Source organism: Anser brachyrhynchus, assembly GCF_964034855.1.
Source record: "Anser brachyrhynchus genome assembly, chromosome: 3".
NCBI lineage: Eukaryota > Metazoa > Chordata > Aves > Anseriformes > Anatidae > Anser > Anser brachyrhynchus.
Genome location: NC_137696.1, coordinates 63,409,555 through 63,423,363, shown reverse-complemented (window position 1 = coordinate 63,423,363; position 13,809 = coordinate 63,409,555). Strand labels below are relative to the sequence as shown.

Sequence of the window (13,809 nt, the reverse complement as noted above, 5' to 3'; positions counted from 1 at the left end):
AAACAGAAAAAACACACAATTAATTCTAATGTCAAAATGCTTCTGGAAGAAGGACTTGACACATCTTCAGCTTCTTCATTATGAGACATTCCCAAAACATTTTAAATCAACTGAGCAAGGCACAGATGTGCTCTCCTGTGCAATCTCAGTCCCTCTCAAACCACTCCTCACATTCATTGAGCTAACTTACTAGAAGCTTAAAACAGCTAAACACCTTTTATATATATTTTAATATTTATATAAAAAACGGCTCAACCAAAGTACTAATGGCTAGATGCAAGCATAAAGAAGGAAGACACAGGCCAGAAAAGACTGAGAGGCAGGACCATAGGAACATTGACTCAGATGCAAAAGCAGTCATGGAAAAGCACAATGAGTAAGGACTTACCAGAACTAACTACATACAGGTTAACTCACCCTTTATAAATAGGAAAACAACTAGGTGCCTGCCTTTGCAGTGGACAAGCAGTTGACATTTTAATATACTCATGGCTAGGAGAAAGTGAAAACTTCATACAACAGACCACATTGACTTTACACCAGACTTCTAGTTTTAGTAAACAGAGGCAAGATGTTCCTGAGGAACACCTCTGTTCCTCAATGGCCACATACATTCACTCTCAAAACGCTCTCAGTTTATGAGAGAATATGATGCAGTTGAGAAGGGATGTTCATTTTCCTCTGTCCAATCTATTAGTAAAAGAATCTAATTTTGAAAACCTGAAATATCTGGGATCGGATTTTCTGAGAGTATTACAGTACAGAACCTAAATGGAACGCTCTTCGAAATACTAACATGTAACAGCTACAATAGTTTGTGCAACTCACTGATAACTTCCTGGTTTTCAATTTTATCAATTTTAACAGAAGTTACCTACCTAATCTCTTTGGGAACTTGAACAATTTTACTCATCTGCATATGTATCATTATGTTAATGTATCATTTATTAAATCAGCTACTATTAAAATCTTATTTTGAAAAAATGTTGAAACACTTTCAAAGCAATTCTATTAAATCTTTAATAAAAATTTTATTAAAATAAGATTTTAACTTCTATCCAAACAAAACTCAATAGAAGTGATAGTAATTGCAACATTCTGGCTTCTACTATCTTAATACATTTATCTTCCCTCTACTTTATTGCAGAAAACAGATGTAAATTAAAGCATGTTGAAATAAATAATTAGCATTTTCATGTCACATCAAACCACTGAGAACACTCTTCTCAATTACAAAAATAAACTTATAGTTAACAGGCAAAAATCAAGTGATACATCTTAATTAAAAAAAAAGTCACATTAAAAAAATCAACCTAACCTAAGTTGTTAAGAAAGCATGATTTTTGTTAACCTGGAACCTTACTAAACTAAGACACTATGAAGGAAATTGTACTTTTGGGGGCTGATGAGCAGTAACTAAACGTGCTAGTTAAAAAAAGGTGTTATATACGGCTCTAAAAAGAGATCCATAGTGAATGTAAGTCAAACAAACTGGTGTAAAGCAAAACAATACTGTGCTAAAGCAACTCTGGAGTGATCTCAACCTCAAAAGGAAATCGCAAGCATACATGAGTCAAATGGGATTATAAACCTTTTCCTGGATCTCATCACACCTCACGCCAGAAGAAAGCCTCCTAAGAAGAATTCCAGAGACAATGAAGCCAGACATGGTATCCGAAGGGTAGCTCTAAGGGTGCTGTGATCCAGGTCCTGATACCACACAGCCTGCATAAGAGTCAGGGAACAGAGCCATTATGAAGAAAGATTATGCTAGAGGTGGTAATTGCACTGCAGAACCCATGATTTGGTAATTAACTAGCATTCACATTGAAGAACAAAATAGTCCAAGGTTCAATGGGACCTTCTCTACATGAAGCACTACACGTTTTTAGATGGGAGTGTGGCTCAGCCAACAACAAGCTTGTTTGACCTCAATACTCTGCAAGGTTTTAGACTAAGTTTTGAAGGAAATAACTAAAACCCCAGAGAAAGAGGATAAATCACAGCACCAGAAATTTTACTCAAGTTGGTTGATATTTTTGAGGTTTTCTAGACAAAGGAACCACGCTACACTTAACCTAAAGTTCAGAATACTTCAGCGTGGTGCCATGCGAGACAATTCCAACAACCCGCAGATTAATACAGGAATCTAAGTGGCTAAAGAACCCACTACAGAATGAACTGCATTAGCATGAGAACTACGACTGAAATGAAAGCTCTAAAAGACTGATTTGGAGAATGACCTAACTTGATGCTTTAGGTAATTGTTTATACACACACTAAATAGCACACTGATGAATTCTGACAACAAATGTAAAGGGGGCATCAGAATTACTTCAGGGACATAGACAACACCATACTATCAAATTTTAAAGTGCAAAATAGTTTCTTGCAGAATAGAAATGAATATCAAAGTGCATAATGAGGATCAACAAGTTGAAGACAAGACTGATGCGTAACTCAACTGTCAGACCACTAACTTGTCAATTATAGCAGCTGTGGAAAAAGCAGATCTGTCAAGATATGATGTGAGACAGATCCATCAGAAACAGGAATGTATCTTAAAAATAATTATTAATACTAGAGAGATCTCATCTGAAACAAGAAATAAAAATCTAGCCAGGTATTTCCTATGAGAACAAATTTGGATCAGGGGCAGAGAAAGATTACAAGGATTATTGTGAAATATTTTGTCAAACAAAAACTGAGATTATGGACCATTATATAGATGCCACAATGTCAGCAGAAGTGTTTTGATCTGCCTACTGTATTTTTTGGCAAGAAGAAATTACTCTAGCAGAAAAAAATATTTTCTCTCTGTGTTTTATCTCCACTAGGGTCTGCAGTCAACATACAGTTAGTAAAGGTTTGATTCATTATTTGTCTTTACTCATACAGTCAGTTTTGTAGCTTCCATGAGAGCTGGGCATGACTTCAGTCATCTACTATTCATACTAGTAATATTAAAAACCCAAACTTCTGGCTAGTGCTTCATTTACATAATACCATTATAAACTAAAAATTTCACCACAAAAATGGCGAGAAAAAAAAAAAAAGGATGTTCTTGAATTTGCCTTATGATTACTTTAAAAGAAACCTCATTTACAACTGTTTTCAAACACAACCTGATTGCAATTTCCTGACACTCCACTGTCTCTGAATGGAGCTTATTGAGGGGAGCAGCGAGAACAATGCATTGATAAAGAAAGTTCTAGCTATGACATTCCAGTATACAATACCTTAAGTGAAATTCTTCTACATACATTACTTGTAATTATGGAACATTAACCTGTGTCTGACTAATTTCACCAATATAGAAAATGGCACATGAAAGTAACCAGGGCCAAGATATCATATGATTTCACCTGAAACACTCTTGCTGAAATATTATTTATGAAATCAGTGTATTTCGATGTAGTTAACACTGTCAAAGCCAGCAAGCAGTTTAAGAAAAAAATCAAAATCCAAAGTCACTAATAGAGTATCTAACAGCCAAATGACAAGCTCTGTAAATGAAGTATATAAGCTCAGGACAAATTCCTCCCAAAAGAAAAGTGACCTCTAGAAAAATAATTTACTTCTCAAACTCCAGCTCCTTCCATCTTCATCACTGAAAGAGGTAGCATGTAATGGCAATTCGTAGTCTAAACTTATTTCTTTAACAAATCTGAGCAATATCTCCAGGTAAAAACAACTGGATCAGAAATTTCTAGGAAAAAAACAGCTTCTATTTTGGGAAAAAAACAGTTTATGTGGTTAAGTGAGAAACTTGGGTTCCCATTGCTTTCTCGGTTTAAGGGCACTCAAATTCTCTGCTCATTTCTAATATGGTCTAATCAATAAATATTAGATTGGGACAAGGCTGCTTGAATAGATTCATTGTACAGTCAGAAATGTAAGAATCAGCCACAGAAAATGTAGTTTTACAACTGGGTGCAGAATCAGTCAATACTTCCCTGACGTTCTGAACCATGAATACAGCTTAAAACTGCTGGACTCAATGCAGTGTTGTCTGCTACATCTGCTCCAAGACTGTTTCCTGGGCCAGATCTCTCAAAGCACTTGTATGCACACTTTCTTTATTCTGATACTCCCATACAGATTTGTGTGAGAGAGAGAGACTGTGCTTTTTACATCAGCCAAGACAGAAAAATGAAATTGGGGTGCTTATACACCTTTCTGAGTATGTGGTTTCTTTTGACAGAATTTGTAGACTTCAAACACCAGACTTCGTTATTTTGAAGTTACAACAGGTCATATTTCTATATCAAATTACAGCCATTCACCAAAACTCAACACCCAATTGGAAGCATACAAATATTATTTCAACCAAACTAAAATCCCATCATCAGATCAAGTGGATCTGTGATCGTTGATTTCTCCATGGGCCTCTCTGGAACTGTATTTCAAACATACCTATCCAAATTTGGACAACAACAAGCTATCTTCAGACCTACTGTAAGACCTCATTTCATTAGTCTCTATTTGCAATTTGGAAGGAAGTAGCAAGCAAACAATGATTACAGGTGGCCTCTGACAATTTACCCCTCACCACTTAAAAAAAATGGATCAATCTCAGCTACTTCCAGAGAGATTAATAAACATTTGTTGATGAGTGAGTTCTTTGACTCACAGCAAGATTAAGAATAATTTCCAAGTTACTTGATTCTCTACAAACCAAGTTCAGGAAAGAGCATGCCATGGTGGAAGAAAACAGGAGAGTCAACACCTATGCACAGACACACACACCCTGGAAAACAAAATATTTGAACTTAGTGTTCTTGCTTTTGTTAGATTTCCCCATGGAAAGAGAATGTAAATACTATAAATAAACAAAGAATTACGAGGAAGCACAAAGTTGTAAGCCCATACAGTTTTCATTCATGTATTCAGTAGCTTAAAAATGGGAACCAGTGAGCAAAAGGAAATCAGTGTCCTCATTACTACAACACAATGAAAAACTGTATGAAAATGTGTGTCTTATTTCTGGTTCTTATCTTCTGTACTTAACAATCAAAATCCTGAACAATAAAATGTAAGAAAGAGAACAGTCACTGTGAGATTTTTCTAAATAAAGTATTTCAGGTTTAAGGTTATGACAGCATATTGAAGGACTAGACATCCAGTCTTCAATGGCATTCAGTAATGCTGTTGTGAAGATCAGGAAGCTGATGTGAACTATCTGATAAACTAGATACTAATACAATGATTACCACTTTATAGTTGCAATCATATCTTACGCATTTATTTCCCCTTCCGTCTCAGTTCTTTATCAGTTATCACCAATATTTCAAACATGTTCTAAGACTGCATTAAAAAAATGCCCCCTACAAAGATTTTAGCAGCGGATGTAGTATATAACACCTTATAATTTTTATTTTTTTAAATAAACAATATTGAAAGCAACAAAGTTCAGAAATGCTATCAGATTGATACCTACCTATGTGGCAAAGTAGTGGTTACAAGTCCTATTTAATCTTTTAAAGTTAATTTACCTGTTGATCGGTTGATGTACGTTGCTGAACAGCATCATGGCTCACAGAGCCTTTTTTGACTTGTATCCTGCCAGGTGGAGGAGGAATCACACCCGAATATGAAGCTGGGTTATCAGCATCCGAAGAATACAAGGCTGTGTGTCTTGATTCTTGTTCATTCTTTGACACTACAAATCTGGGAAGAGGGAGGTCCTTTACTGTTTAAAAAAACAGAGCAGGCCATTTACTGTACAGAACTATGAATCTTAAAAAAAAAAAAAACATGCACTTGATTTTGTAGTTAAAATTTTATGTGCCTCAATTATTTAAATACTGAGAACACTGCTACAGTCAAGCCAACACCTGCAGGTTGGAAAAAAGCAAATGCCTTTTCTTCATCACACTTCATGATTCTTCTAGCCAAATTCTGGGACAGGAACTTAATGGAGCTATGTGAGGTAAGTTTTGCACTACAAATCTGCATTTAACGGAGTAGCAACCAGGCAGTCCAGATTTAGCTCATTTTTATCTTAGTTTTACCACGATTTTAACTACTGAAGTGTGATTTGCGGTTAACTATTGAGATATTACCAATTCTAGCACATACATAAAATCAGAACATCTTCATACAAATGGTTCATCAGCAAAACAAATGCTGAAATACTACAATATGTTCACCATCATCTTTTAGTGAGTTGCTGTCATTTTTATTTATAGCAGACAATATAATCTAGCCTTATTGCAAAAACCACAAATAATGACTAAACACAGCTGTGTATACCTTTCTACATGAGAAGCTAAATTAGTTGTTTTAATGAGATAAACTGGGAACAATATCCAATATCACCTTACTTTGTTATGAACATCTATAAAATAAAGTTTCTACAAAAAATAGAAGGTCCTTAGCTTTACGTATCATAGTTAAGAATTATATAAATCATCTACTTCTCACTGCAAGATTTCTATCATTTTTCTGAATCCCAGGCAGTTTTCTCACTGGTCTACCGTGAATCAAAATAAGCCATGAATTTGCCATACAGCTTACTTATATATTTGGCGTGTTTGAAAAACAATTTACAAGTATGGGCCAAGTTTAATTTCTCCCATTGATTGCTGTACATTGATTTTGATATTGAAAAATTGGTCAGTGGTACTATCAATTATACTAAAATTAACGAAATGGCATACAATTTATTACAAAAACTTTAAACATTAAATTGATTTGTACTTGAGTGTCATTTGAATCAACAGCATTCAACAATTACAGACAACTTTTTGTATCCGGTATTAAAGAAAAATCATTCCAGTAAGAACAAATTTCTCGATTTAAGCCTCAGTCACTAGGCACAATTCAACATGCTAAATGGTTTTCAACACAAGGAAGGAGCAGGCAACGCAACCTCTGCTAAATTTCTGGTCACTCATCAGACAAATGTTAAAACAATTTCTAATTTCTTCCTCATTCTTGGATACCCATTTCCATATCTTCACTGTACTCTGTGTTGTACTAGGAAAGTTATTTCCATGGCTGAAAAGTGAACTAAAACCAGCCCACAAAAAAAGTGAGAAAGTCATTGCATAGAACACTAGAATGTCTGACACTGGGGAAGTCAAGAGGGCTGGAGCACCTCGTCTATGAAGAGCAGTTGAGAGAGATGGGGATGTTCAGCCTAAAGAAGAGAAGGCTCCAGGGTGGCCTTATTGAAGCTTTTCAATACTTAGAGAAAGCTTAAAAAAAAAAGATTAAATTTTTGCTTGGGCAGATAATGACAGGACAAGGGGGAATGGCTTTAAGCTAAAAGAGGGGAAACAGATTAGAGGAAATTCTTCACTCAGAGGGCAGTGAGGCACTGGCACAGGTTGCCCAGAGAGGCTGTGGATGCCCCATCCCTGGAGGTGTTCAAGGCCAGGCTGGATGAGGCCCTGGGTGACCTGGTCTAGTGGGTGGCATCCCTGCCCATGGCAGGGGGGTGGGAATTAGATGGTCTTTCAGGTCCCTTCCAACCCAAGCTGTTCTATGATTCTATGATAAGAAGTCTATTGAGTCTACACAACTGTTTGTTCCATCATGAGGTTTTGGCATGAGGTACCTGGCTAGCACCATCTCACAAAATAACATCCAGGGCTTCTAAGGAACATGAAACATTGTTTAAAGACAAGACTAGATAATGATTTATTCTTACTGTACTGCTAAGTTTTTACATGGGAATTGAAATATAAGACATTTTTATTTCTGTCATTTCCCTGTAGCAGCAGCAGAACTCACTTTAACACTATGACATTTGCTATAATTCAGAAATTCCTGAATTATAACTGCAACAGCTGTTATGAATGGAATTATGATCCTGAATTCAAACAAATCATAAAGTTTTCCATACTTTTCATGCCCACATCCTTGTTAACATAATCTTCCACCAAAAGTGGTATTCCATACTTAGAAAGCAAACATTACTTTAGAGAGACTGCTCATTAATGTCTCAATTTTTAGCTTCCTGGAAGGAAAATTTTCTGGGATGGCAAAAACAAACAAATTGAGAGGCTTGTAGTATAATTAAAGCCAGTATTTTTAGTAAACAACATTAGTCTACTCATAAAAGCATTTGGTTAACTGAGAATCAACTGGATACAAATTGCATTGAATGGACTTAGCACCCAAGATTTGACCGTAGTCTGGTCTCAGCAACTCGCATAAAGAAAGCTTCCTGCCCACTGAAAAGAAACACAGGGACCCCCACAGCAAAACAAACAAGAAGAGAAGGGGAGAGAAAATATAAACGAGTGAAAAATATTTAAGATAGTCACAGAATAAAAAACATGCACAAAATACAGAGATATAAAGTAAATGTCCTAAAATAAAAGCTTTAACTAACTTTAAATATTTAAGCTTTGAAGAGAGAACGGACAGTTTAGTTTGGGATAGCCTCTTCAAACCCTCCAGGAGATGAACTATGGACAAAACACAGCTGGCCAGGCTGGTGAACCCTAGTGCTCAAAGGAAGATAACCGAAGCTCAGAATCATTTTACAAGTCTTTAGCCTTTTGTATTTTAGCTGCTTAGTATCCGCAACGACATCCCCAAAATTATCCTAGAAGCCCAGATTTCATAGACAGGACTGGAACCACTGCAACCAAGGCAACAGACAACCAAAGCTAAAAACAGGGTAAACATAAATGTTCTGTTAATTATACTTACTGCATTTAGTAGGCTTGGAACTGGTTACAGAAAATTATTCCTAGAAGAAACCATTACTAGTATTTCTAGTATTGTTATAAACCAATGAAAGGTACACCATCATAGAAGTTCCAATTGCCACTTTTTTGTGAGAGTTTTCATATTTTTGAATTAATTCTGTACCTTCATTTCAATTCTTTCCTTCAAATTCCTTCTCATATCACAGCTAACCTTTTTCATATTAGAAAGCCCAGTTAAGGTATCAAATATTAAAATCAAGCATATGAAAACTCTGAAACAATTACATATAGAGATTATAGACTTTCTTCAACGAGCATTTGATAAACTATGGTGGGATTATTCATCAAGCCCCAGTTCTATGAAGTGTTAGGAGCTGAAGGTTCCTTTTCCAACTTGCTGATTCTACAGCATTCTGCTACAATTTGCTGAAGCTTTAGACCACTCAGCACAAAAACAAGGGTAACAGTTTATACACTGAGGGTGGCTTATGAGCAGAAAGGAACTTGAATATTAGCAAAGTGTTGAATAAGATTATGTGCTTTTCCAAAAGGCTACAAAAAACGAAAGCAGTATAAACCATTTGTACAATTCTAGAATAAACGTAATTGTAAAGTATACTTGATGATTCCTTGCTTTTATAGGACTGAAGTATTCGATAAAGCTATCAAACGGCTTTTAATGTAGTTTCCTTACCTACTCTGCTTAATCTATATTTTTCAGAATGAAAGAAAGCTTAAGAGTTTTTATATTACCAGCATATAAAAATTGTCATAACATGTATTCTACAAACAAAATTTGCCACAGAAGTCACCCTTATACAAAGTTGCACTCCAAAAATATCTGCAAGCTGAGAGTTGTGTGCTTGCTGCAAAAGGCTGCAGTGGCTTACAATTCAGTACATCATTTTCCTAAATCTCTTTTCATCTCAGAGCAACATGGATCCACTTACAGAAGGCTACAGCAGAGCCTCATATCAAAGCTCTCTGTGCTGTTCTGAACCCTCATTCTAAAATGAGCATCTCCTATTTCTAATTAATTACCCACATCACAGCTGACCTTTGAAAAAGCAAGATAATGTGTTTTGGATGATAAAGATCTTGTACAGCTCAGGTTTTTCAATAGAAAGATCTTAAGCCATTAATCTCTGTATTTGGGCTACACAAGGGAGAAAACTGTCAAGCCAAGTGCAAAGGAATGTGTCACTGGAAAAGGTAAGTGCATTTGTTGTAATCAAGGCTCCATACACTCATCACCTAAAAAAGCCTGCAAATGTTGCATTCCTCTTTTCCTTCACGCATTAGTCCTATTTGTACTTTATTCAGAGGATGCAGCACAGAAGTTATCACATAGTAATCTATAGAATGAAATTGTCCCCAACACTGTAGTCAGTAGTATTTGCCCACTTGGCCCATGATAGCACAGCACTCCTCACTCAGTAGGAGTAAGACATCACTCCGTAGGAGTAAGATATCTCATTTATTGCATAATAAGAACACACTTCCTCAGTCTCCCCACAGCTGGTATTAAGTTAGCAACACACATAAAAAGACATACCATATTAATTTACTCTAACAAACTCTGTGAGCCAAGTACAGTAATTCCGCTTAACAACTGAGTTCCAACCCACCCTCCATCCTCTATTTTACCTGTATTCAAGCTTTCCACTCTTAGAGGGAGACCAGACTGGGCCACAGCAACAAGTTTCAAAGCAATATAAAACTGACTTCTTCCAAAATAGCCAAGTCTTGTTGCACCGCAGAGCTCCATAATCTGCAACAAAACACATAGTTACTTCTATAAGGAAACTTAAAATACAAACTGCTCTACAGAGGCAATTTCATACATTTCAAAGCAGCCTACCTTGCATTAAATGCTCATAACTTTCTATATACAACCTTTCAGTAACAACTTCACATGGAATCCCTAAATAGTAGGTGGCAAGACTTAAAGAGAATGACATTCTTCACAACCCATGTTTTTCCCAATTATCTAACTTTTTTCACCTAGGCTCTCACAGATGATATGAGAATAAAAGACACTGCTGGGGACTTTTTTTTAAATTAGACTAGAAAGCCCATAAGCATCCTACTTCACTACTAGCTATTCTATCAGCAGCTATACTGTCTTTGTTTCTTAACTATTACAGAAAAGAAAAATCTGCTTTTAAGGGTGTTAGTATTATACTGATTACCAGATGTAATCCAGAAACATGAAATGAGGGTTTTCAAGTTCAATTCTCAAAATTGAACAGGATGTTACTAATAAAATTGGAGAAATGGTCCTGCCCCTTATTTCTCCCCGATTTCTGCCTGAAGAATTTCCATGAAGATGGTAGGATTTATAAAAAGTGAAAATTCGATACAGTTGTAAATGGTATCTTCCAGCCTATTCTGATATAGGTTTGCTACAGCTGAACTTCTAACTTGTAAAATAATCCTGTAAAGCATTCAGAGCACAAAAAAAGTATGCATATATATATATATACATATATATCAAATCACTTCAGGATTGAAGAAGGCAGATCTTCACATTCTCTAAATGATGACAGAGATGCTCTGTTTCATTTAAGAAATACAGCACCAAAGTGATGTTATCTTATTCCCCTTTCTTCCCCCATGCGCCATATGAAAGTGATTTAGTATCTTTTTGTTATGAATTTAGAGAAATTTTGGTCCCTTCAAGCTGTCACATTCAAACACATTGCCTGCTTTCGCCCCCCCCTTTGGGAGTCTGCAAACCTGGTAGGGATACATTCCTGCTTTGGTAAGGTCACTGGCAAGACATTAAACATGACATGCCCCAAATCAGACTGAATTCAACAATCCACTTTTTCTTTTAACCCACCTAGCAGTCCCATCTAGACTGTAATATTCCAAATGAGACACAGCTATGCTGTTAGACACCACGGTGAAAGCCTTGCTGAAGTCAAGGTAGATAACATCACTGCTCTTCTCCCCTTACGCAGTTCTTATCTTTCCATCACAGCAATCTGGTTGACAAGTTTCCTTGCTAAATTCATGCTTGCTGACCCTAGTCACTAGTTTTGCCATATGCTAAGAAACGGCTTCCAGGTGGACTTGCTCTATGATTTTCTCACAGACTGAAGAGTGTCTGACCAACGTGCAGTTCTTTGCTGAAGGTGGCTACATGTCTTTCACCAGTCACCAAGATCCCTGATCTTCACAATCCAAAGATAAGAAAGAAGGCTTACAATGACGTTAGCTAGCTCTCACAACACGCTTAGAAGCATCCCATCTGATCCCGTGAACTTGGTATTTCTCAAGAGGTCCAATCTTCTCACAGTACTACTAGCTCATCTCCTTCAAACCCCTCTCCAGGCTCAAAGGCCTGTGAAACCTTGTCTATGGAGATAAATGCAGAGAAGGTACCCAATCTCAGCCTTATCTACATCCACTAATCACAAATTCCCCTCCTCACCCTTCACATCAGAGCTCAGTCATAAGCTTCCAGTTTAGCAAATCTAGTCTCGATATATCTTCTCAGTCTCCTAACTACTGGGATAAACATTTATCAGGCTTAGAGAAAGCTGTCCTGAAAGATTTCCCAGTTTTCATGAGAAGCAGTCCTGAAGGACGGAGAAGTTCACAGTTACTGGCTGCAGGCAAGTTACAACTGAGAAAGTCTGCTTTGATTTCACATAGAGACTGAACCACAAGGATCAAGGAGTTAGTCTGTATGCTGTAGCATTGTTAAAACAGGAGAGAGACGCTGGTAACTACTATCAAACACATGGCTTTATTAACTAAAGCTGAGCTAGATATAGCCCAACAAAAGCTCCTTAGGTATTTCCTTACCATGTACCAGGATTCTAGGACCTCATGAAAATAAGCTGTTGTGAAACCTGTCACAGGAAGGAGTGGGAAGCTGACAAAGACTTAGTCCCAAAGCACTCCCAGGAGGATCAGCAGGTCTACAGCTGTACATAGCGCTCATAAATCCTGCTGTACAGAAGCTAGCTGCAATAATTCACTTCGGTATGTCTGCATTACGCTTCCTACATTGTCCTACGGCACCTGTGTTATTTGGATTTTCCCAATATACTATTTATGCAGCATGGTATCTGGACAGATGCCAATGGATTTCTTTAATGTTCATTAACTAAAGAGTTCAATAATTTTGAATACAGTACATTACTGTCAATACACTAGCTGGACTACAAAGAATGCCATAAGGAAACAAGTGACAGTAAACTGTCAGGTGAAAACTCAAAAACTTTGAGGCATCAACATCTGAAATAAATTGTCCATACCCAGCCTAAGGATGAAATAATAACACTAAGTTTAAATAATTGGCAGAATTAAAGCAGTGGAGACTTGACAAGAAACAGCTAGAACAAACAAAATCAGCAGAAGAGCAATTTTACTTTTAAAATAAGCACCATATCCTGGAAGACTGCTGAGTATCCATGCACTTGACAATAATTACAGAAAAAAAACTTGTGGATCCAGTGATCTAGCATTAACAGATAAATAACCGAGAAGACTCTGGAAAAGCTTTTTATGAAAGGAAGCAGTGACATACTTATTTGAAGCCAATGCAATCATCAGGCAGCAATGGCTTTTGGCAATTTCAAAATCAGTGCCAGACTAGAAGTTGTCTTTTTTGGAGCTAGTCAATATCGCCAGGTTGAAAAAAAAACCTTTGTTGAAGACTAGATTAATAATTAAGCTACAATGGCAGGCAAGTATTAGAGAGGAAAGACAAGCATGGATTCAGAAAGTAGAGAAAAGTAAAAAAAGCCATTTAAGTATCATGAGAAGGAAAGAGCAAAGGATACAGAAAAAAATTCCTGTACACTTCTGAACAAGGAGTTGTCAAATCCATCCAGACGGATAAAGGAGTCCTCCAGTTCAAACAGACTACAACCCAGACACATGATTGACGGTTGAGCAAAATCACTAAACGCAAAGAACTAGTGGAGTCCCCCTCAGCTGACTGACAGCATGCTTGAACATACCCAAAACAGCCTACCTATAATCTCCTTGAAGGAGGATTTAAACACTCAACAGGCGAGGCAGTAAGCTATACTGACAGGATCAAAAAAAAATAAAAAAAATCAAGGGATTGCTTCTCTGAGATTTGTTTTATGTTTAGGACTTTCATCTTCTTAAGACTATTGAG

The 13,809-nt window shown here is 36.7% G+C and overlaps 1 protein-coding gene across 15 annotated transcripts in view; it reads right to left on the bottom strand.

The window, feature by feature from the left end:
• The window catches only part of REPS1 (RALBP1 associated Eps domain containing 1), a 67,251-nt gene that overhangs the window by 39,548 nt on the left and 13,894 nt on the right, over positions 1-13,809 (bottom strand). For all 15 annotated transcript variants that reach the window (XM_080585805.1, XM_080585809.1, XM_080585813.1 and 12 more), the window contains exons 2-3: positions 10,314-10,437; positions 5,496-5,692 (exon numbers count right to left, since the gene is read on the bottom strand). In XM_080585805.1, the coding sequence (XP_080441931.1) occupies positions 5,496-5,692; positions 10,314-10,437 (321 nt within the window). The remainder of the gene's footprint in view (positions 1-5,495; positions 5,693-10,313; positions 10,438-13,809) is intronic.